This window comes from Dunckerocampus dactyliophorus, chromosome 15, assembly GCF_027744805.1.
Source record: "Dunckerocampus dactyliophorus isolate RoL2022-P2 chromosome 15, RoL_Ddac_1.1, whole genome shotgun sequence".
NCBI classification, from domain to species: Eukaryota; Metazoa; Chordata; class Actinopteri; order Syngnathiformes; family Syngnathidae; genus Dunckerocampus; species Dunckerocampus dactyliophorus.
In genome coordinates, this window is record NC_072833.1 from 5975319 (window position 1) to 5999244 (window position 23926).

The 23926-nt window shown below is 39.7% G+C and overlaps 2 protein-coding genes across 7 annotated transcripts; both read left to right on the top strand.

The window, feature by feature from the left end:
* Window positions 1–131: 131 nt before the first annotated feature.
* On the top strand, window positions 132–11140 carry LOC129168328 (solute carrier organic anion transporter family member 1C1-like). 2 transcript variants are annotated; one of them, XM_054753468.1, is made up of 16 exons: window positions 134–338; window positions 532–605; window positions 1193–1256; window positions 1411–1552; window positions 1638–1770; window positions 1852–1973; window positions 2054–2200; window positions 2592–2690; window positions 2903–3154; window positions 5043–5207; window positions 7234–7429; window positions 7502–7667; window positions 8726–8910; window positions 8988–9052; window positions 9117–9234; window positions 10356–11140. In XM_054753468.1, exons 4-16 carry the CDS (start codon window positions 1426–1428, stop codon window positions 10564–10566), a joined length of 1986 nt encoding a protein of 661 aa, XP_054609443.1. In that variant the 5' UTR covers window positions 134–338; window positions 532–605; window positions 1193–1256; window positions 1411–1425; the 3' UTR covers window positions 10567–11140. The 2 variants fall into 2 exon arrangements, with proteins under 2 accessions (XP_054609442.1, XP_054609443.1); XM_054753467.1 differs by lacking the exon at window positions 1193–1256 and having other exon boundaries at window positions 132–338.
* Window positions 11141–13721: 2581 nt separating this feature from the next.
* On the top strand, window positions 13722–23926 carry LOC129195116 (solute carrier organic anion transporter family member 1C1-like). 5 transcript variants are annotated; one of them, XR_008573872.1, is made up of 15 exons: window positions 13722–13887; window positions 14288–14439; window positions 14578–14719; window positions 14829–14961; window positions 15500–15618; window positions 16815–16961; window positions 17035–17133; window positions 17198–17428; window positions 17853–18017; window positions 19233–19428; window positions 19501–19666; window positions 20016–20200; window positions 21575–21639; window positions 21713–21843; window positions 22903–23048. XR_008573872.1 is itself a non-coding variant. In XM_054800866.1 (15 exons), the coding sequence occupies exons 1-15, from the start codon at window positions 13752–13754 to the stop codon at window positions 23297–23299; spliced, it is 2451 nt and encodes an 816-aa protein (XP_054656841.1). In that variant the 5' UTR covers window positions 13722–13751; the 3' UTR covers window positions 23300–23926. The 5 variants fall into 5 exon arrangements, 4 of the variants coding, with proteins under 4 accessions (XP_054656841.1, XP_054656842.1, XP_054656843.1 ...); XM_054800866.1 differs by having other exon boundaries at window positions 21726–21843; window positions 22903–23926; XM_054800867.1 differs by having other exon boundaries at window positions 14617–14719; window positions 21726–21843; window positions 22903–23926.

The window sequence follows — 23926 nt, forward strand, 5'->3', positions numbered from 1 at the left end:
TGCTGCTGTTTGTTGTGTTGTGTACATGCTAGGCGTGTGATGTTCACAGAGGGGAGGATGCCTGGCGAGCGAGTTGTGTGTTTGCTCTTCCTGTCTGGGCTGGACCTTAACCAGGTATAGAGCCGTCACGTTTTTGGTTTGTGTGAAGGAGAGGGCCGGAGAGCTTTTTATCAACATGATCAACAAGTGAACATGAGTGGTTACTGATTACAGGTGATGTTATAGTTTGTTTGTGATAAGGCCCGGCTTTCAGCACAAAGTCCTGCCAGGTACAACAAGCCCTTGCGCTACTTGTTCACATCCCTCCCATCCCTCTTAGGACCACTGCTGCTTCTCAGGTAAAGACTTTTTCTTTGGATTTCCGACTTTTTAAAGCTCCTATATGAAGTATGCATTTGCAATGTAACGTGTAGCTAGAAAACATGACTTCTTCTTAACACAACTGTGTTAGTTTATTGCACCACATCAGTACATTTATGGTGTTTACTTATGCATTCATTAAAAAAACAGTGCTCATTATATCTCCTACAGAGTTCTTGAACAACAGCAGCATCATGAGTGTCGAGTCTACTAAGCAGCGTGACTCTTGCTGCTCCAAGCTCAAGGTCAGTGTAACCAAACATGCTGCATAACAAAAAGTATTACTCAATTATTGGCTACTCTGTCAAATACCCGGCAAAAGCAAGGGGAAATCCAGACAGTGGCAATTAAAAATTCTTTTGCAATACTTTTCTAACCTTATCTCCAAATGTTTGTTTAAGATTTTTCTTTGCACCTGGCAACATAGTTGACAAAATGCATTTATAATGTGAGTGGTGTCATGTAAAAACATGTGCACATTAATTTTGTTGCAAATGCTTGATGGGACATGTATTAATTTAAAAAGGTTGGTCGTAAAACTGTATATACATTTTTTATTTGTACAATTTTTAAATTAATGGAGGGTCCGTATCCCCTTAGAATTTAAGGGAAAATATAAATATTGCATTTTCTCCCATTTGTGTGGACTGTATGGCGGGAGGTCTCATCCTTTTTGTAGCACATTGGAGAGGTTTATGTGTGGTGAACTCATTTTTACAAAAAAAAAAAAACACTCATTTTAATTTCATGTCATGCGTAACTTGGAAAACGACACCTTTCTTAAACCTTCCTTTAAATGCATGGGTGTAGATGACCACAGTGTATCCCACAGGGCATCCTCCAATACATAAAAGCACAAAACTTATACAACCAAACAACAAGCTTCCAAAAATAAGGTAAGCACAAATTTAATTGCTTACTGTCTTCAAAAATCTATGAGAAAAAATATCATAACTTCAACAAAATTGAAGAACAAGGTACCATTTTTGGCCTATGTTGAGATTTGTACAATAAATAAACTTCTAACTACAATTGTTTTTCCTTTCCAAGCTATTTCTGGCCTCTATGGCGTTCGTATTCTTTGCCAAAGCCTTCGGTGGAGCCTACATGAAGAGCTCCATCACCCAGATTGAGAGACGCTTCGACATTCCCAGCTCCCTCATTGGTGTCATAGATGGCAGCTTTGAAATGGGTTTGTGCAGTCATGTCGTCCCAAATCGAAAGACTCACTTATCCGGGTAATCAGTCAATGAAGTTGAATATGTCTCCTTTTTCAGGCAACCTGTTGGTAATAGCCTTTGTGAGCTACTTCGGCGCAAAGCTCCATCGTCCCAGACTGATCGGTATTGGCTGTTTGGTCATGGCTGCTGGCTGTTTCCTCATTACGCTACCTCACTTTTTGCAGGGCCTGTCAGTGTACACTCATAATACTACCAAGTTCACCATTAACAATAGACACATAATAGCGAGCGAATTATCTGTCTGTTTTAGGTATAAGTACGAGACCAGTGTGACTCACAGTAATGACGTGAACAGCACTGAGAGCATCCTGCCCTGTTTGTCCAACCAAACAGTGCCCGATGAGGACACACCTGATTTAGCAGCCATAGCAGGTACACCGCCACTATCATAGTACAGTACAATCAGAGTGTGTTCACAATGTCCGATTAGAAAACAAGTTTCCCCCGCTCAGATTGCGAAAAAGCAGCTGGTTCTTCCATGTGGGTCTATGTATTCCTGGGAAACATGCTGCGTGGGATTGGAGAGACCCCCATTATGCCTCTGGGAGTGTCCTACCTGGATGACTTCTCCAGGGAAGAGAACACTCCTTTCTATTTGGGTTTGTTACTATTCACTATCATTATTAATTGTTTACAGTATATGGCTTGTTTAGCTTAGTTTTTGCATTCGGCCCCTATTTCTACTTATGGCTTTGCAATACAGTCATAGTTTTAGGTTAGCAATTCATAAGGATACTGTATTGACTCCAATATAAGACGACTCCTCTTAGGTCTCTAGGTGTCTACATCCCAGGTCACAAGTGTGTGTGAGGGTCAGGAAGAAGAAAAGCTCTGACTCGCTTGGGCATTTTGAATCTCTAGACCTAGAATCTTCAGAATATAAGACAATGTTTTTCATAAGAAAAAATATACATATGTAGATGCGGGTCAATCGTAGCCCTGATGATTACATTCATATTTCATCCATGTTTTTGTCTCTTTTGCATCAAGCCTGCATCCATACAGTAGGAATCTTGGGACCGATGTTTGGCTACATGATGGGATCCTTTCTGGCCAAGATCTATGTGGACGTTGGATTTGTGGATTTAGGTGCGTGAATCCTAATGGCCTAATTTTATCTAAAGAGTAATCGGGTTAAGTTTTGTTCTGTGTGCATCTGGGTGAGTTCACTATTGACTGCATGGATCAGGGAGGTTAATAGTGCAAAATACCGCCATAATCCTGTGTCATGGTCCATAAAGTGACCCACAATGACCTGCATGAGTAGCTAATTGTCTTCTTCACCTGTATCTCTTGTCCAGAGAGTGTGACCATTAACTACAAGGACTCCCGCTGGGTTGGGGCCTGGTGGCTGGGTTTCATTGTGACCGGGACTATTATCTTGCTCTCCAGTATCCCCTTCTGGTTCCTGCCCAAGTCTCTTCCCAAGCAGGGGAAAGAGAAGAGCCAGAGTAAACGCACAGAGGTTGCAAAAGCAGCGGAGCAGGATAATTTCCTGCCTGAGGAACACCAAGAAAAAGAGACTCCAGTTACATTCCAACAGCTGGCAAAAGGTAGTCCAGGATGAGAGAACATTGGTTTATATTTTATGTAGCAATTTTAAGGACCGAGTCTGAGTTTTGGGGATTTTCACATTTAATTATTAACTGGTTAATCCGTGGACTTAAGTAACAAGGCGCCGTGCAATCTGGACAAAAGTTGAATGACACACAAACATGTGCAACACAACTAGGGAGGGTAGTCATATAACAGCACTCAATGTTAGGTAACTCCAAAATGATCCAATGGATATCCTTAAAAATGACAAAAATGAAGCCTTGACCAGCTTACATCAGATACTAAAGATCAATGGGTTCAAGTCAATTATAAACAGGAGAATACTGACAAGACAAGATAGTATTCAATAGGTCATGGATTCTAACAAGTGGTATGCAGAAAATACATAAATGTAATACAGTCATGGAAAATATGATCAGACCACCCTCGTTTCTTCAGCTGATGATCCATTTTAATGCCTGGTACAACTAAAGGTACATTTGTTTGGACAAAAATATAATGATGATAACAAATCTAGCTCATAAGAGTTTAATTTAAGAGCTGATGTCTAGCAACTTCCATGGTTTTCACTGAAGCTCTTACATGAATAGCTATAGCATTGTACTGCCAAAAATGGAACTCTTCAGCTATTTTTGTTGTCATTGTTATATTTCTCCAAACAAAGGTACCTTTAGTTGTATCAGGCATTAAAATGAACAAGAAACTGAAGAAACAAGGGTGGTCTAATCATTTTTTCCATGACTGTATATACGCATTAAATGGGGGTGTCATAAGATCTTGCAAATTAAAATGTGATAACATTTTTCATTCAGAAAAAAAATGTGTCGTGGCCTGGGCCTGGGTCGATAATAAAAAAATGAATTAATCCAACAGTAAATTAAAATGAACTTGACCATTTTGCCAGCCTCGATATATTGCCATGTGCATGTGTGTCTGTTTTCCTGGGCAGGATGAGTGTTCACACTGTGCATTGGTTTCAGAACCTTGGCGCGTTTGTCCCGTAGAACAACGGCATGAATGGAGTGAGCCCTCTTCTCATTCATCCAGTCTCTTTGACTCGGCAGGTCCGGTAGCATACACACAGAGTGCAGAAGAGTGTAATGTAGTAGAAATTAAAGACTGTCTTATATTTTTTCATTTTTCATTATTTATTAAAATCTCATCTTGTGTCGTAGACCCAGTCGTGTGCGTCATCTCGTCTCGTTACACTCCTGGTATTAAATGATAAAATAAATAATACATTTTATTTGTTGGCGCCTTTCAAAACACCCAAGGTCACCTTACACACAATAAAATAATCGCAATAAAACATAGAAATAAAAATAATAAGACAAAGGCGGAACAGCCAGACACTCAACACAAAAGGGTCCGGTTTCAAGATTTTTGAACAGGTGATTTTTAAGTTGTGATTCAAAAATATCGACAGAGTCCAGTAGATGGATGTGTAGTGGAAGAGCGTTCCAAAGTCTGGGTGCTGAGCGGCTGAAAGTCCGAGCACCGAAAGTAGTCCTGTTAAAACGAGGAGTGAGGGGAGAGCGGTACGGGATGTGGGGGGAGATCAGGGCATGCAAGTATGGGAGCGCCAGGTTATGGAGTGCTTTGAAGGTTATGAGGAGGAGTTTATATCGAATGCGTTGTCAGACAGGAAGCCAATGGAGCTTATAGAGAACGGGCGTGATGTGGTCGGACTATTTGGTGTTGGTAATTCTGGCAGCAAGTATGTATTAAACAAGCGTGATGGCAGAGGTATCAAAACGCTGGGACTTGGTGTAAATAGTTTGAGAGCCACTGCAATAGGTAATACCCATAAAAATGCAAGAAAAAAGGCTTAAACTGCTTATTAAGTGAGAGCAAATGCTAACAATGAGTGTTTCTGCCACACAGATTTTATACCATCTCTAAAGAGACTCTTCAGGAACAGCATCTACACACTGATGATCCTCACCTACCTGGTGGCAGTCAATGGCTTCATGGGCATGATCACCTTCAAGCCAAAGTTCTTGGAGCAAATCTACGGCCAGTCCGCCTCCAAGGCCATTTTCCTAATAGGTACTGTACAAAACACACAGCGGTGCTCGGGATGCTCGCACACTTGGCCACCGAATGCAGCTGGAACAATGATGTTATTGAAAGGAAGCGTGATTGTGAGAGATAATGTGGACTTGAAATGCATGGATATGCGCTAAAGGTGTGTGTTTGCATTATCCTAGCATACAGTTGCTATTACTCTACAGTTATTGTTCGAACACAGCGCTTGCTATGCTCACTTGGGTCTATCAAAAACAGTGTTATGGTGACAATATGGTAGAGCAGTGGTCCCCAACCCCCGGGCCGCGGCCGGGCCGCACAGAAAGAACAAATAATTTCCATTATTTCATTTTTTTAAATGTTTTATTTTGAAAAGTGGCCGGCTCACTTGGTGCATGTCCGTTGTACGAGTGCTAACTTGCTCTCATGCCTCCGATAGACTACTACTGTATTTTTAGCATTTTTCTTTCACCTCATATTTGGTCTCAAATGCTGATACTATGTGGGAATGCATGAAGGTAAGTTTTGATGACTTATTGAGTGCTAATGTGCACATTTGTCTCAGTTAATTCATGCTAGCACACTGCCTTTTACCACACGTCAAACAGCCATGTAGTCATCTCTCTGGAAAAACTTGGCTGGAACTTGAACTGGTGGATGGTGGGTCGGCATTCATTTTGTGCTTCTAATTTGATGTTATTCATGTCTTAGTTTTACACAATACATAATAAATACGATAAATTAGATCGCTATAATGTACGAACCCCCCCCCCAGTCCGCGGGAGATTTGTGGGAACACAAGCCGGTCCGTGGGTCAAAAAAGGTTGGGGACCACTGTGGTAGAGTACAACGCAAGCTGGATCTGAACTATTAATTAACCAAGTAAAGAACAAAAAATACATATAACACTGCAAAATCTGGAGTAAAGATGAAATAACTCATTAAATAACTGAAATCAAGATCAAAAATACTTATTTCTGACAAACAAGTTATTGTTTGTTAGTATGTTAAACCATTTTGTTTACCTTCAGCTATATATGTACTAAAATATGAGAAATATCAGCAAAACCTTGCCAAAATGCGAGAAACAAGTGAACATGTTCGGTTGGAAGATTATTTTGCTTATTTTAACACGTACATCTCACATTTAAATGCATATTACCGTATTGACCCAGATATAAGACGGCCCTGAATACAAGACAGCCACTCTTTTTCAAACGGTTTTTAAAGACAAAATCAAAGACTAAAAAAAATAATTTAAAAAAAATCACGTTTTCAATACTAGTGAAATAAAAAGCGGTCGATTGCAACAAAAAAGCATGTTGGATTCTTTTAGCTGTTCGACAGTTGTGTGAGGACTTCCCTTCATCGATCACCATTACTTTAACATTGGCATCATAATTCCTCCGCTTTTGTTTGCTAACTTGCCTAACCTTTTGTCGCATTCACCGATATATGTGTAAGTGACAGGAAGAAAAGCTCTCGGCGCCACCGGTTGGTGTGCATGTATAAATCTCTAGACCTCAAATGTAAGACTTATTTCTAATGAAAAACAATACTTAAGATAACATATCAACTTGATTTCAGATCATTCATGTTGCTTAGACTTCAGTTTATGCAGGGAAGTTATCAAGTAATCATGAACACAAATGGAGAAAGACAATGAGAAATGCTTGGTTGGGCACGAAGGCTGGCAGGAAACTGATCGGTCAGTCAGACAAGGAAGGGGGCGGGGCTTACAGAGACTTAAACGGTCAAACTTAACACACCAGAGGAAAGCAAACAAAACTACTTAACTCTAGATTGATAAAGGCTGGCACTCAACTTTTAAAGAAACAAATAACATCACTCTCCAATGAAAAGACACGTTTTTGGAATGTTTAAATGATTTTTCTGTATTTCTGCATAAATACGTATATGAAGATCTGCGCTTTTTATTGGGCAGCAACAATACAGTCCAATCGGAATGAGTGCTTTGGAGCAATCAGGAAAGCTAAATGAAAATGCATACAGTAAATTCAACTGAATCTGTCCTTCATTTTCACAGGTATACTCAATCTACCAGCCGTCGCTTTGGGCATCATCACTGGGGGTTTTGTGCTCAAGCGTTTCAAGTTAGGCGTCGTAGGAGCAGCCAAGGTGTCCATGGGGGCATCTATTGGATCATTTTGCCTGTTAGTAGTCCAGGTCTTCCTTCGCTGTGAGAATGCAGAGGTGGCTGGCCTCACTGTGACATATCAAGGGTGAGCAAGATCGGGATTTCTTGTCGAGAATACCATTTTTTTGACTTGTGTCTCTTGATGCCATTGCACCAGAATCCCTGACGTGTCCTACAATGCACAAACGTTGCTGTCGCAATGCAACAATGGCTGTTCCTGCTCAATGAAGCAGTGGGACCCTGTCTGCGCCTACAACGGGATAACGTATGCCTCGCCCTGCCTGGCTGGATGTCAGACCTCCACCGGCACCGGCAGGGAGATGGTAAGCAGCCTTTTCTGTATATAATGTATATATATATATATATATATATATATATATATATATATATATATATATATATATATATATATACTGTACATATATAGAATAGGGGAGTCCAAAGTTTATGGCTCACAACTGTTTTTTAATTGGCCCTTGGCACATAGTCACAAGTCATAATATTAAAAGAAAAAATAGCATGAAGTTTAAATATTAAAGATTTAAATGTCATTAAAAAAAAGTTATATTATGAGTAATATTATGAGAAAGGAACAAATTCAAAAATACAGTTGCAATTAGAAAAATTAGGTTTGGATAAGTTTACAATAATAAAGTCTAAATATTACGACAATAAAAACATAATATTCCAAGAAAAAATGTACCGGAAGAAAGTTAACAAATTTGTAACAAAAAAAAAAAAAAAAAAGGTGTAATGTAATAATACGCTATAATAACGTAAAGCTAAGATGCAGGCTGTTGCATAAATACAAATAATAATAAAATAAATAAATCTCAGCATATCTACATGGGTTGGTTTGAAAAATGGAACAGTGGCCCCCGCCTCCTTTGATTTGTCATCAAGCGGCCCTCGGTGGAAAAAGTTTGGACACCCCTGACATAGAATAACGTCCGATGACTCGCTAGATTGCTACAGTTGATCGACAGATCGCTTTCGAGTCTTGTGATTCACAAATCACACTAAAAGAGAGAAAGATACGATTTCATTCAGCAGTCTTAAAAAATTATACGTACTTTTAAATATTTAAAATATTGGTTTTATAATGTTTGAATATACACTTATTTTTTTCAATTCAAATTGAAATGATGATCAACATTTAAAATTGAAATACTGGCTCAACTATTTCAATAAGAATGGTCCCTAATGGGTTTGTAAACACGAATGTTGTCGCACACATACTGTATAAACACACTATGCATTCCTCACAGGACACATCATTAGTTAGTATTAGTTAGTCTTGCATTAGCTTGTGCGGGTGTACCTGCTGTAGTGGCCTGTCGGCGTTTGCATGCAACTCCAGCCCTTTTCTCTGCTTCTCTAGGTGTTCCATAACTGTTCCTGTGTCGGCGCCATAATGAGTCCAGGCCTAAACATGTCAACCGTACTGGGTCAGTGCCCCAGGAAAAGCAACTGCGACCGCATATTTAAAATCTACATGGCGCTGTCCGTGGTGGGCTCCTTCATATCCGCCTGTGGGGGCACGCCGGGATACATTGTGCTGCTCAGGTCGGGTGTCTTTAATCATACACTTTATTATACCAACTTTCTGCCACCGATTGAGAAAATATCTCTGTGCTCCACAGGTCCATACAAAAAGACTTGAAGGCGCTAGCTTTAGGGATGCAGACGCTAATCGTAAGAACACTAGGTGAGCAATCACACGGTCCTGACATATTTTGCAGGTATCTCATACAGTATGTGATTGTTTACAGGTGGGATCCCTCCTCCTATATATTTTGGAGCCCTGATTGACCGGACGTGTTTAAAGTGGGGTACCAAGCAGTGTGGAGGCCGCGGCGCATGTAGACTCTATGATGCTGATGCATTTAGGTACAAAAGACTGGTCTCTTATATTCTTAATAGAATTATTGCTCATAATATCACGTCTCCGAGCAGTGACAGGCAGTGCATTTGGTCTTAACCGACTTAATCCACCACTATCACATCGCAATTATGCAAACCATCAATAATATACAAATATGCAATATCACAAGGCGGGGCTTAATAATACCATTAATAAGCACCTCTCCAGATCGCTACAGATAATTTATCAAACAGTTTTGCTCTGATTATCCAATCAGAGGATGGAACAATGCTGACGTTATTGAGGCAAAGATACAATCTGATTAGTTAAAGAAACAGCCCCATTGCAAATAGAGTTTCCATGGCATCTGCCAGCACTGTTGATTCTGAAGGCCCTGGGCAGATTACATTGACATGGCAACACATATAAACTGAAATCTGATTGGACAAAACATTTCTAACATGCACGTACTGGAAGCAGTGTAGTCAAGAGACACGCAACGAAACGGAGTATACACTTTCATGGAATAAATATTAGAGTTTAAGTTGTAAATGTACAGTAGGTCAGTGCTTCTAAATGTGTGTAAGCCAGCAGAGAAGGCCATGCTGGCCCTGACGGTACACCACCGCCCCGTAGTTGGCTTTGATATGAAAATACTGTTTTGACACCGATATACTGTAAGACGACACCTCATTTTCAAGAACCTTTTGGCGAAATATGTCATAAATATATAAATAAGATGCAAAGAACATTTGTTTCTTAAATCATGTTTTCAGTATCAGCCCAAAAACAAAACAAAAACATTTATTAGCTGCCCTACGGTTGTTTGTTAGCTCGGAAGTCATAGGAAGAAAAGCTCTGGCTCGCATGGCAGAAGTCGTTTTTTGGTTTGTATGTACAATATATGTCTCAAGTCTCCGAATGTATGGTGACCCATCTTTTTCAGAATTTATTTCTAGAGAAAATTTCTTATATCGAGTCAATATACTAAACCAAGTAGCAAGTAGCCTTGTAGCACGCTAGCATTTTAGTGTGACTCATCATTTTACATGAAGGTGTATACTGTACTGTAAATTGGACAAATGTTGCTGGTTAAAGCAGTTCTAATGAAAAGTGCATTAATTCTATACTGTAAAATTTACTTCAGATGGACGTTCATGGGGTTGATCACCGGATTATACCTCCTGTCCAACATGATGTGGGGAGGCCTCTACCACAAAATTGTCCAGAGACAGAAGAAGCTAGCACTGAAGGAACAGGCCAAAGATAATGGACTGGAGGCTAATGGAGTCAATGGACACGCTAATATCAACATAGCCCAGAATAAGGACGACACAGACAAGGAGAGCACCATTTAAAGGAGAACACTTTAAGAGTTATACTGTGGTAATGGTACACCATATAGACTTCAAATAGTATTACACACAAAAAAGAATCATGGAAAAGGGATTTATTGTATATTTCCTGTGTATTATTCTCTGTCTTTTCTTTTTTTTTTTTTTTTTTTTTTTTTACAGGTGCCTGCACAATGAATTATATTGGAAAACACGTACAAAATAATACAAAAAATGTCTCCACTGACCCACTTCACACCGTTAAGTTACATGTGGCACCTTTATTAAGACTGCCCGCGTTGCAACGTGTCCACTGTTGACATCCTGTGGGTCATTGTGCACATTGTTACATCACATTTTTACTCAAGAGCCTAAAAGGTCATTCATTCTACTCAATGTCTGGGGGAAAAAAAAACTGTCATACACTCTAGTGGTTGATTAAATGTATCATCGCCTACACGTATGTAATTACTGTTCATAATAACGCAAATATACAGAATATATTGTGTTAGATGTATTTGTATAGTGACCTTTTTTACAATTTTATTGATTGTCCTTAAAGCAGTTGTGTTTGCATTAAAATACATTATTAACAATACTTTGTCGCTCGTTTAGACCATTTGATAGCAGGGGAAGAGGTCATACACGATGGGTTTTTTTCGTGTTTACAATAAATTGAGTTCAGTATGCTGAGACAGGCATTCCTGCCACTAGGGGGCATAGTTGCATTGTATCTGAAAGCTGTTGACATATTGTGACTAACCAGCATTTAAGTATTTCATTTCTTTTGAGCATTTCCGCTTATCACTTGCATGAAATTTCTGAAAAAAATGTACATTTTCTAGTTTGTATGTGTCTTACCACACACAAATACACACACACTGCCTTATACGTCTCAACACACACGTGCGTGCACGGACTGTTATTGCATAACCTCACACGCCAACGTTTCACACCGTTCATTTGTTGCCGTTGTATTCTTTTAGAGCAACAATTATATTTTATTTCTTTATTGCCGTGATTACTCACATTATGTTTTATTGTTTATTTAGTAGATAAGCTTTTAATAGGTGCAGTGTCTCACTTGACCAGCAGGCTGTGCTCTACCATAAACTATGAATTGCAGCTTTACCTAATGTTTACAAAGCATGCACAATAATGTAAAAAAGATACATTACTATAGTACATACAGTGTCCACCAGGAGGAACAATGAGGCCAATTCCTTTTTTTTACGGTAGACTGATTTGAACATTTGGGTTTGACGTAAAAACATGAACATGCGACCCGAGAGCAACAGTTCACTTTTATTTTCAGGTATTAACATCTGGATCAGATGCACAATTTAGAAGATTTGAACCCACCCCATTTTTCATGTGAGCAAAGTATTGGAACAGGTGACTGACGGGTGTGTTTTGTTGGCCATGTATGTCCTATTACTGTACTTCTTCAATCAATAAATAGCACTGAATGTTTACGCTCACTTTCAGATTGGGTAGGATATTTTTTGTCTGTGTTGATTGCATTTAGAGCTGAAAACAACATGAAAACCAGAGATCTGGTCATGGGTGGCAAAACAAGCAATTTCAGAACCATTGCAGAAACATTGGTCACAGCCATTGCAACCATTTGGAATGTCCTGAAGAAGAAAGAAAACACTGGTGTACTAAGTAACAGACGTCGACCAGCTCCAGCAAGGAAAACATCAGAAGTTGATGTCATAAAGTTGTGAGAGCTGTAAAGAAAGATCCTAAAACAACTCTTAGTGACATCAGCATCAACCTGCAGAGAACAGGAGTGAAGGTATCTGTCTACTGTTTATAGAAGACTTCAATCAGTACATAAATTCATCCATCCATAAAACGTTTATCTCAGAATTGTTGGAAAATTCCATCCAGACCTTCCTATTCTTCTTGCTGGTTTGCGCCTTCTGGTGTAGCCATTGTACAATTGTTCATGAAGTCTTCTATGAACAGAAAATAGTGATACCTTCGCTCCTGCCCTCTGCAGGTTGCTGCTGATGTCTCTAGCAGTGGTTTTAGGATCTTTCTCTACAACTCTCACAATGTTTCTGACATCAACTGCTGATGTTTTCCTTGGTCTCCCTGTTTGATGTCTGTTACTTAGTACACCAGCGGTTTCTTTCTTCTTCAGGACATTCCAAATGGTTAGCTATGAGAAATGTTTCTGCAATGGTTCTGATTGATTTTACATCTTCTCTCAGATTCACAATTGCTTCTCTTTGACCCATAGAAAGCGCTCTGGTTTTCATGTTGTTTTCACCTTTAAATGCAGATATTTGGTGCTATTTATTGACTGAATAAGCATTGTAATAGAGCACACCTGGGCAACAAAACACCTGTCAGTCACATGTTCCGACACTTCTGGGAGCACTGTAAATAAAAAAGATGAAGAGAATTAAAGGTGTTTGCTGAAAATCGATTCTACTCAAACTAAAAAAAAACACAAAAACAAAGCAAAATTCAAGTTCAAGTACTGCTCGGGAATGTGATTGTTTATAATCATAATCCTGGGATTTTTTCTCTGCAGGCTAAAGCAGATTTTGTGGTTCATTCAATCCCCCATTGTTGACTGCATTCATTCCCATAGAAACATGGACACAGGTCCTGCACTTTTTACTCAAGGAATTGTTTTGGGCTCGACTTTCTAATTAAAAAAGGTTATGAAGGACACTTTATTACACTTTGTTACAAAAAGGTGCTGAAAGCCTTAAAGAGTTCCATATGTAATACCGGTAATCGCGATCAAGGTGATTAATATTAATTTGTAGATTTTAGGAATCAGGTTGTCTGATATAGTTTACTACCTAACCTATGTTCATTAGAATAGGAAAAAAACTTATAATACTTGAACCTCTAAAATGACTTTATGTTGTCATAATGCTTCCTTCATTCTTTGTAGCATGACAATTGTTCTTGTCCTTTTAGTAGTAATAAAAAGGAAAAACATACAGTAGTATAAAAATGTATTACCAGAATTTTAAATAGAAAGCAGTTTCCAAGAAATACAGCAAGAAAAAAAACAAATACGTAACAACTGGCGGTATATTAATAGACAAATAATTGCAGAGGACCTGGTTCCTACGAAGACTAATATGAGTAAGAAGTTCTTATAATCAGACGGCTCTTACCTCCTCCCCTCACTTGTTGCTCTGCCCTCCTGGTCTCGCTTGCATGCCTGTGGAATAAAAATGTGCGCGGCCTTTTGTCCTGGCTGCTCAAAGCAGCTCTCAGACAGCAGAATTGCAGCTCTGGCTCAACATGGCTACTTGAAGAGGAGCCCGGCAGGAGGAAGCCTCCCCCCATGTGAGCCTGAGGATGCACTAGGTACTGGATTCTACTTCTACAGAAATACATTATGGAACTGATTTGTAGCCATTAAAACCAAGGTAACTTAAGAGGATTGCTGTTGAAAATTGTTTTTCTCACTTCGGAAGCCAGTTATTTATGCTTTATAAACTCACATCGTGTTTACATAGATGTGACACAGTGGTTTTTCAGGTCTTTCCGTATTGTAAGCAGCTTGGCTTGATTTTGAGATGATTGCATTCATGTTTGTTCATCAGAAGATTTTAATATCACTGTATCTATTTAAAGTCAATGACACTTACAGCGTGCTACTCTCATGCTTTAATATTACTTTATAATGACAAGATGTCATGAAAGAAATAAGAAACAGGGGCCAAGTCAACAGTACCACACGACTATGCATTCTTTCCTTTGTCAGATTTCCTAGCAAAGCCAAAGGCTGGTGGATATATTGCAGAGTTAAGGATGGAGGAATCATTTGAGGACAGAAACAGGATGACCAGTCAGCAGGCCCTATGCGTCTCTGATGGGAATATTGCCGGAAAACACCGCAGCACCTGGACTCTCAAGGTAATTTGTGGCTATAATGCTGATAACTGAGTTCCGCAAAGATTTTCTAAACGCCACTAAGAGGCAGAAATGTCATGCAACATTTGATTGCCTTGCACACCTTTTGCATTGCATTTGTCTGACTTCTGTGTTTTTCAGATGTTTATCGTAGCGCTATCGTTTGCCTATTTCTGTAAGACTCTAACGGGAACCTACATCAAGAGCTCCATCACCCAGCTAGAGCGACGTTTTGACCTGTCCAGTTCGCATATTGGACTCATAGATGGCAGTTTTGAGATGGGTACAAATCAACGCTGATCATTTTTTGACATTTTTGTCCAAACAATGAGACATAAAACCTCCTTTTTTGTCCTTTTTCTCTGTGTTGGTTTGTGTTTTCCTGGAGGAAGGCAACTTGTTGTTTCTCGCTGTGGTCAGCCATTTTGGCGCCAAGATGCACCGACCCAGACTAATTGCTGGAGGCTCGCTTCTGATGGCAGTGGGGGCACTTTTCACCGGACTGTCACACTTCATAATGGGACCGTAAGCAAATTACAGTACTGTACAGTATATACACTCACTGGACACATCATTAGGTATACCTCATTAATAATCATAATATAAGAATACTAATATATTAGTATTATTATTATTATTAGTAGTATTGTTATTCCCTCAAATCACCACTTCATTTCACTCCTATTTCGTAGTTGTTTATCTATGACAGTAATAAATAATATGACAAAATGTTTTATTAAGTGAGCACTTTCATGTTGTCATTGTTTTTTTTAATGTTTTATTTGGTGTTATCGAGCACTTTAACCTTTTTTTAATTATTAAAAAATGTGTCAATCGGTACATATCGAACACAGGAAGTTTCTTTCTCCTGCTTTTCAAACTGAATTGTGAAACTGTAAACGTACTTCAGTGTAACTTAACAGGCATGTTCAAAATAAACTGATACCATTACCAATACCATTACCAGTTATATAAAGCAGATTTGTAATGCAGGCACTATATTGGGTTTCAAACATGGAAACAAATGCTAAAAATAAAAAAGGATATTATTTTTACTTTACAGCTACAAGTACGACACAGTCATCCCGGCTTCCCAGAATGCCAGTATCAGCACTATTGCCTGTATCAATCCAGAGAAAGACGTGTCCCCCTGGAATGTAACAGAACACAACACAACACAAGGTACTACTGTCCTCACTAGGGATTAACTTCCCTATATTCCCACTCCACAAATGCCTACATGATCAGCAGCATTCCCACATAAGCCTCAGTTGTGTCAAATTAAGCTTCTTACAGATACTTAACAAAGTTGAAAACAGTATAAGAAGCCAAATAGAGGAGAGACTTATTTAACATGAAACCTGGTTAAACTCAATACACTGGCTCGCTGTCAACTATTCCTGGAATGTACTACACGGATTTGCCCCGAAGTGCCGACACCATCGTTCCCAAAGGCCACCGTTCCACTTCTTTTTCCAGGTGAAACATTAGAGACACAGTGGACTTCCTACGCCTGTCTGTCAGTATGCACAGAAGCTGTGGTCAAACAGGAGTAGATGACTTCATGAATAGAGCAGTTTGGCCACATACTGTATCTATACATCCGCCTTTTGTTGTGTTGAATTAAGTCCTCTCCTATCAAAACACATCAGAATATAGCAGGGGTCACCAACGTTTTTTCTTGCAAGAGCTACTTTTAGAAAATGAAAATGGCCACGAGCTACTCATTTTTGTAGAAATGATTTTCATACCTTATCTCAACCCAAACAAATCAAATATGCTTGTTTTACCAAAACATTCACAAAATGCTGGTATCCACAACTCACATTTTATGTTTCAGAATACATTTCTTTCTCGTGTTCTCACATTATTAACTGAAAACCTGAATGAAAAGCAGGCCTGCGGGCACCTCATGTGGTTGTGGCCCGCGGGCACCAGGTTGGTGACCCCTGGAATATAGTGTAACCCTGCTCACAGATGACTACATTCCGTATTTTGGTACTGAAAGAGACACTCATGATTTATTGTACTGTATATTAAAGCCAGACAACACAATAGAGGTCATGGACTGTATTTCTTCATTCAGAATGACGTGCAACTAAAGGTTGAAATGTTCCATACAAATCTGCTTTTAGATGCAAAATAGTCATATGCTGAGGACACGCAAAGCGATGTCCCAATCTGAACTTTGACCCCCACTACCAATGGCCAAATAGCCTCCAGGATACTTTAGAATTAGGTGTGACACAACCATGAACAGAGAAAAGCATGTGTGGATTTTAGCCTTGTCCTCAAAACATAAAATATAAAAACATATAACATATAAAATATCAAAACATCTATTTATCGCACATACCCCACTCACTGTGTTTGTGCAGCCTGTGAAAAAGAGCCTAGTTCCAATATGTGGATCTATGTGTTCCTGGGGAATGCATTGCGGGGGATCGGAGAAACTCCAGTCACGCCTTTGGGCATCTCGTACGTCGATGACTTCGCTAAAACTGAAAACTCTGCCTTCTATATTGGTAATATCTTCATCTCTCTGTTTAGTCTGCATGATCAGAAACTTCAATATTTTGACTTTCCATTCACTGACAGCTTGTCTCCAGACCATTGCTCTCCTTGGACCTGTGTTTGGCTACCTCCTGGGGTCCTATTTTGCCGACATATATGTTGACATTGGATATGTCGATATAGGTGAGCGTGTCATTTTATGATACTGTAGGTGTGAACCCCATTAAAAACATCTCTTCTCTCCCAGAAAGTGTGACTATCTCTCCCAATGATGCACGCTGGGTAGGAGCATGGTGGATGGGCATGCTAGTATCTGCAGGACTGCTCTTCCTTTCTAGCCTTCCCTTCTGGTTCTTTCCCCGCTCCCTAACCTCACCAGAGGTAGAAGAGGCCAAGTCTCCCATGGAAGAGACCCTGGATGTCAAAGCCAATTCCTCTAACAACAAGCCAGCTAAAAAGCTAACTGAAATCGCCAAAGGTATGATGGAGGATGACTTTGAAGGGGCCCTATCCTACATTTCCAACTATGTAGTCGTGACTGGTTGGGTATGAGAACTTAACAAGAGTTCCACGAGATCTTGTGAATTTTTCATGTCAGAGATTTAGGAAGTCTAAGTATGGCAACTTGCCGGGTGCCCAATGGTTTAACCACTGCTCAGTACCATTCATCGCTTTTTCTTGAAAATGGCAGCCAGGCACTGTTTTTTTCTGGGTATGAACTGTGTATCATTCCGACCGCATCTTGAGATTTATGGAGTATTTTTGGAGTAAGAAGCTTACAATACTGCTCCACTAAGGTCCAATATCATTTTAAAAGCTCCTGAAATGAGAAGGACAGGGCCCCTCTTTCTAACGTCACTCTGTAACTTCATTCTTTGATCTTTTCTTGTCATCTCCTTTAGGGTTTCTTCCCTCGCTGAAGTATCTGCTGTGCACTCCCACCTACTTCCTGCTCATTTGTGGCAGCACTCTGAAGTTCAACTCCATTGTTGGCATGTACACCTTTAATGCCAAATATATAGAACAACAGTTTGGACAGTCTGCGTCCAGAGCCAACTTCCTCATAGGTAAAAACTAGCACTGTCTAACTGATCAATCACTGGTGCTGCGGTGTCCTATGAGTGATGGGGAGACTGACCAATGAAGAGCAATGTAACCAACCGATCACAGAGACTTACTGACCAATGAGAAAGTCTGTTCAAACTTTTGACTGCTGTAACTAACCAATGACTGGTGCTGATTGGGACAATTAACATGTAGACTAACACAATTTTAGCACAATTCCCGATCCTTTTTTTAGGTCTCAAAAAGTGGACAAGCATGGGCAAACGAGGACATGTGTATTGAAGATTTATGTATGTTTAAATGAGTTGGCCCGGAGGGTTTAAGGCAGTGGTCCCCAACCCCCGGGCCGTGGGTCATTTGGTACCGGGCCGCACAGAAAGAAAAAATAATTTCCATTATTTAATTTTTTAAATGTTTTATTTTGAAAAGTGGCCAGATTCTCTCTGTTACATCCGTCGTCTCACTAGACGCATGTGCGTGTGCTAACTTCTCTATCTCATGCCGCACAGATAGACTACTACTGTATTTTTACCATTTTTCTTTCACCTCATATTTGAATATTCAAATGCTGATACTATGTGGGAATGCATAAAGGTAAGTTTTGATGACGTACTGAGTGCTAATGTGCACATTCGTCTCAAGTTAATTCATGCTAGCACATTGCCTTTTACCACACACGTCAAACAGCCATGTAATCATCTCTCTGGAAAAACTTGGCTGGAACTTGAACTGGTGGATGGTGGGTCGGCATTCATTTTGTGCTTTTAATTTGATGTTATTCATGTCTTAGTTTTACACAATACATCATAAATAAGATAAATTAGATCGCTATAATGTACGAACCCCCCCCTCCCAGTCCGCAGGAGATTTGTGGGAACACAAGCCGGTCCGTGGGTCAAAAAAGGTTGGGGACCACTGGTTTAAGGCACACAAGAGACTTATTTATGATGTTAATTAGTGAGTTTTATAGGCACAACTAGACAGATGTGTTACCTTTACCTGCAGCCAGTGAGTCCATTACTGGGAAAGGTCAAACATCTTTTATGTATTGTATTGTAGATTAAAAAATGCAAAATGTAGGATTTAACAGGATTTACTGGCAATTGAATATTACGTCTCAAGTACTTGTATAATAAGTAGACCATGACCAGGGCATTAGTCAAGTAACATGGAATGAGGAAGTCTCTCTTAAACTTGTATTCATTCTTTTCTCTCAGGGGTGCTGACGCTGCCTGCTGTTGCCTTGGGAATCTTTCTAGGAGGGGTCGTGATGAAAAGATATAAGCTAAGTGTTGTGTCAGGGGCTCAGTTGTCTTTAGCCGTTTCCTTCATGGCGTACCTGCTCATGCTGCTTAAGTTTGGCACCAAGTGTGACAACACACCCGTGGCCGGACTCACAACCTCATACAATGGGTCAGTGGCAAGTCAAAAATACACTGATTCTGTTTTTTGCTGGTATAAAATATGATTCTCATCTACTAACAGGACGCCAGGGGTGTTATATGGTGGCCAGACGCTCTTTCACGAGTGTAACAGCAACTGCTCATGCTCAGCAGATGATTGGGACCCGGTGTGCTCAGACAGTGGCATCACGTACATCTCTCCATGCATGGCTGGCTGCCTGAGCTATAATGGATACGGCAAAAATACAGTAAGACCACGCTGCATTACAGAGTGCTACCAAATAGTCTATTGGACCCCATGGAAATATGCCCTTATCGGCAGTACATTTGCGCAACCTTCATTCCCAAGGAACCCAATAGACAACCACAGAATGTGCTTTGTTACAGCATAAGTAAAATATCAAGACACATTTTGGAGGTTTCATAAAAGGTTGTTTTTTTCAATTATTTTTTGTTGCTGTTTGTTATGTACTACTATTATTGAACATTAGGATATTAGCTTTTAGTTGATGAGAGAAATGGTGGTTTTACGACATTAACCAAAGTAACCAGAAATGGTTCCCATGAATTAACATGGCATTTGTTACCTATTACCAGGTGTTTCACAACTGCACCTGCGTGTCCGCCTCCTACCCAGCGGGCAGCAGCACATCGGTGAAGCTGGGGCAATGCCCTCAAGCCAAAAGCTGCAGTCGCAGTTTCAGCTCCTACATGGCGGTGTCCGTTCTCAGCGCCTTTATCAGCTCTCTGGGGATCACACCTGCTTATATGGTCATTATAAGGTTGGTTGGTTCAGATCATCAAACATATCTAGGGCTGCAACTAACAATTATTGTCTTACGCGATTAATCTGAACCTTGTGGTTTTGATTAATCTAGTCATCAATTAGGCCCTAGTCGGACCAAATCAATATGAATTAAACACAAACAGTTAGTGATTTGGTCTGCAACATATCAGAAAAGAGAGAAAGATGTCCATCACTGATTTCCAAAGTCAAAGCTGATGTGTGTGAATATCTAGTTTTGCCTAAAACACACCAATAATAGGTCTGCTTTCATGGATGCCTAAGACAATTTGAGAGATTGAAACCAGAGGATATTTACATTTTTAAATCAAAAAACGATTAATCAAATACCAAAATAGTTGTCAATTAGGGATGCTCCGATCGATCGGCCATTGATAAATATAAATTTTCTGTGAAAAACATGTGATCGGCATATGCCGATAAATGCCGTTCAAAGCCAATCACCGATCGGTGTGCGGCGGCAAACACTACACGTGTGCTGTGTCACGTAGGGTTGCTAACACTCGTATTGAGACCACAACGGATGCACATTGTCTCGTATTGCCGCGAGAATCAACACTAGTCTGTAAAATCTCATGGATTCAGTTTGACTGCTTGACACAGGCTACACCAATCGATGCCAGCGTGTTTGATCACTCCCTTATCAAACGTATTGCCATTCGACTTATCTTGCATCTTTGTTTACACACTTTGCCTATCTGTCATTGGCGGCAGAGTTATCCGCCTAGCGTCTCGTCTTTGGACTCCAAATGTGACTTTTTACCACAGTGACATTTTGTTTTTAAACCAGCAATGTGGTTAGTTCGGAGCTCGTTTTGGTCCCGTGGGAACGCAACAAGTGGATATCACGTTCATGGGGTACATACAAACTTTTTCAAGTGTCACTCAACAATTTTGCTCTGCTGTTGTTTAATGAACATAAACACATAGTGTCCAGCCTTATGATGGTGATGATTTGTATTACACTACTACAAACATGCAGCAAATTAAATTCAGGTTTGTGTCAAATACTACAAAAATCGTTTCACACAAATAAAGGCAAAAAAGAGACAATCCACCCAAAAGTTTATTTTTTTTAATAATTGCCTATTTTCCAGGGACCCTTGGAATTATCTCACGGCACACTTGGCCAATATCACATAAATAAATTGAAAAGTCTACATTTAAACCATGTGATTGGTGTCGGCCAATCTCATTCATGGATGATCGGTATCAGAATCCAGCATAAAACCCTTACTGGAGCATCCCTAATCAATAAAATGGATCATTGAGTCATTGATTAATTGTTGCAGTTCTAAACATATATCACGTTATTATTTCAAATCTAAATCTGTATTATTTGTTATTACAGATGTATTTCTCCAGAGCTTAAATCCCTTGCCTTGGGCTTACAAACCATGATCATTCGTGTTTTTGGTAAGTGTTAATATTAAATATACAATTATATTATTATATTCACATTGTATATACATATGTAACATTTTCCAAGGATTTTTTTTTAGGCGGAATTCCAGCCCCAATTTATTTTGGAGCATTTATTGATTCAACCTGCCTGAAGTGGTCAGTGAAAAAGTGTGGGGGCCGAGGAGCATGCCGCCTTTATGATGCTGATATGTACAGGTATGCTTCCCTATGCGATCATCGTATTGACCCGAATATAAAATAGTAATTTGCAACCTCCATTTTGTACCTCCAAAAAACGTAAAAAATGATGTGTGGTCTAATAATTGGGGTCTAGAGTCGTCGTGTCGTCGTGTCTTCCTGGGTAGACTATTGTAAGAGCCTCTTTACACATCTGAACAAGAGGGAGCTGGCTCGACTACAATCTGTTCACAACACTGTTGCGAGGCTTTTGACCAGCACCAACAACCCACATCGAGCACCTCCTCAAGACTCTGCATTAGTAACCTGTCCCACAGCGCGTTCATTTTAAAATCTTTGTGCTCACTTTCTGAGTTTTACACCAGGCGCCAGCATACATTGCTGCCCTGATCCAGCCCCACAGCTCGGCTCGTAGTCTGAGGTCCTGCTGATGGTCCCGTGCACCTTTTTTTAGCAAGCGAGGTGACAGATCTTTGAAAGCAGTTGCACCACGTCATTGCAATGACCTCCCACTGTGCCTCCAGTCCATGGACTCTGTGGAGACTTTTAAAACCCACCTGAAAACACACTTGTTCAAACAGGCATTTTTAAACTCCTAATTAACTCAGGGCTGTGAGAAACCAACTGCACCGTATGTTTCTATTGCACTTTTCATTGTTTCTATTCATTTTTATTACAGTTTGAATTGTCTTTTTATTATTATTCTCATTTTTCATTGTGGTATCTTCACTACTATTTTATTGTATCATTCTGTGTACAGTACGACAAAGTATACTAACTAATACTCCGTCCTAGTAAAGCACTTTGTCACTCTGTCTGTGAAAAGTGCTCTAGAAATACATTTGACTTACTTACTAATAGAGACATGCAAACCAACAAGCGAGTCAGAGCTTTTCTTCCTGTCACTCACACCGATGTTGAAAACATGATAAAAAAAGAATTGTTTTATTTGATTTTGAAATGTATTTATTATTTTATTTAAGACAATTGTAAGGTTTTCAAAATAAAGGTTTCCTTTTAGTCTTTGCTGTAGACAACAAAGCAAAGCGCCAGACTTATTTCCCATTTTTTTTGCAGGGTTGTCTTCCTGGGTCTGGTGACTGCCATCAGTGGCGTCTCCTTTTTCTTCACATTCGCTGTCATAATCCTCCTCCGAAAACAGTTCCAGAAGGAAGAAGGTGCGACAAAAGAGCCAAAGGAAATTGAACTTCACCCCCAATCGAGTATGACGGAGGATGCTCTAAGTGCAAGTGTGTTAAAGGTGGTCGGAGAGGTACCCGGGCCTCGCGTGCTAGACAACGGCCTCACTTTCGTGAACAACACACAGGAGGGCCACCCGTCGCATGCCGACATTGCAACAGTGGATGGAGAACTTCAAACATACAAAGTGGCCAAAGAAGAAAAGCAACACCGTTCAGCCAAGAAAGTGACTGTTGTGAAAATAAGTCATTTAAGAACAACCCATTCCCACTGAAGGGGTTGTCTTTGCTTGTCTCCCAGACACTAACAGTATTCTGTGCCTTTTTATTGCAATGACATATTTATGGCTAGCGCTATTCCCTCACCTACTTGAATTCAAATGTGAAAATACAATATATTGTAGTGTGTCTTGTTAATATACTGTCATGTAATGTGTTTTTATAGCATGAAAGCAAAAGATGCAATGTTGTATTGTTATTACTTGATATGAATTCATCACGGTTACAGCAATATTATTCAAGACCGCCACCAAGGATCAACACGCTATTGTTAGTTCTGCACTATAATCCGGATCTGCACCAAACAGTTGGGTATTAATATGAAATATTACTTGTCAATGTGGTTGCAACATGACATATGAGCTTTTCATTGAACTACGCTTTTCGCATATTTTTAATGTAATGGTTTTTGACAATTTCTGTGTATCTTTTCCATACAGTGGTTATCACATTGTGATACTATTATTATTGAATTTCCTCCTGGTTCAAACAAAACACTTTCTCCAATAACAAGTGTTTGTTGCATGTTGTATTGCAAGTTTGGTATATAATATTTTGCCTTAAATGTCTTAAAATAACCTTACATATACAAAAAGTGTAAAAAGATTCACATGCACTCCCGT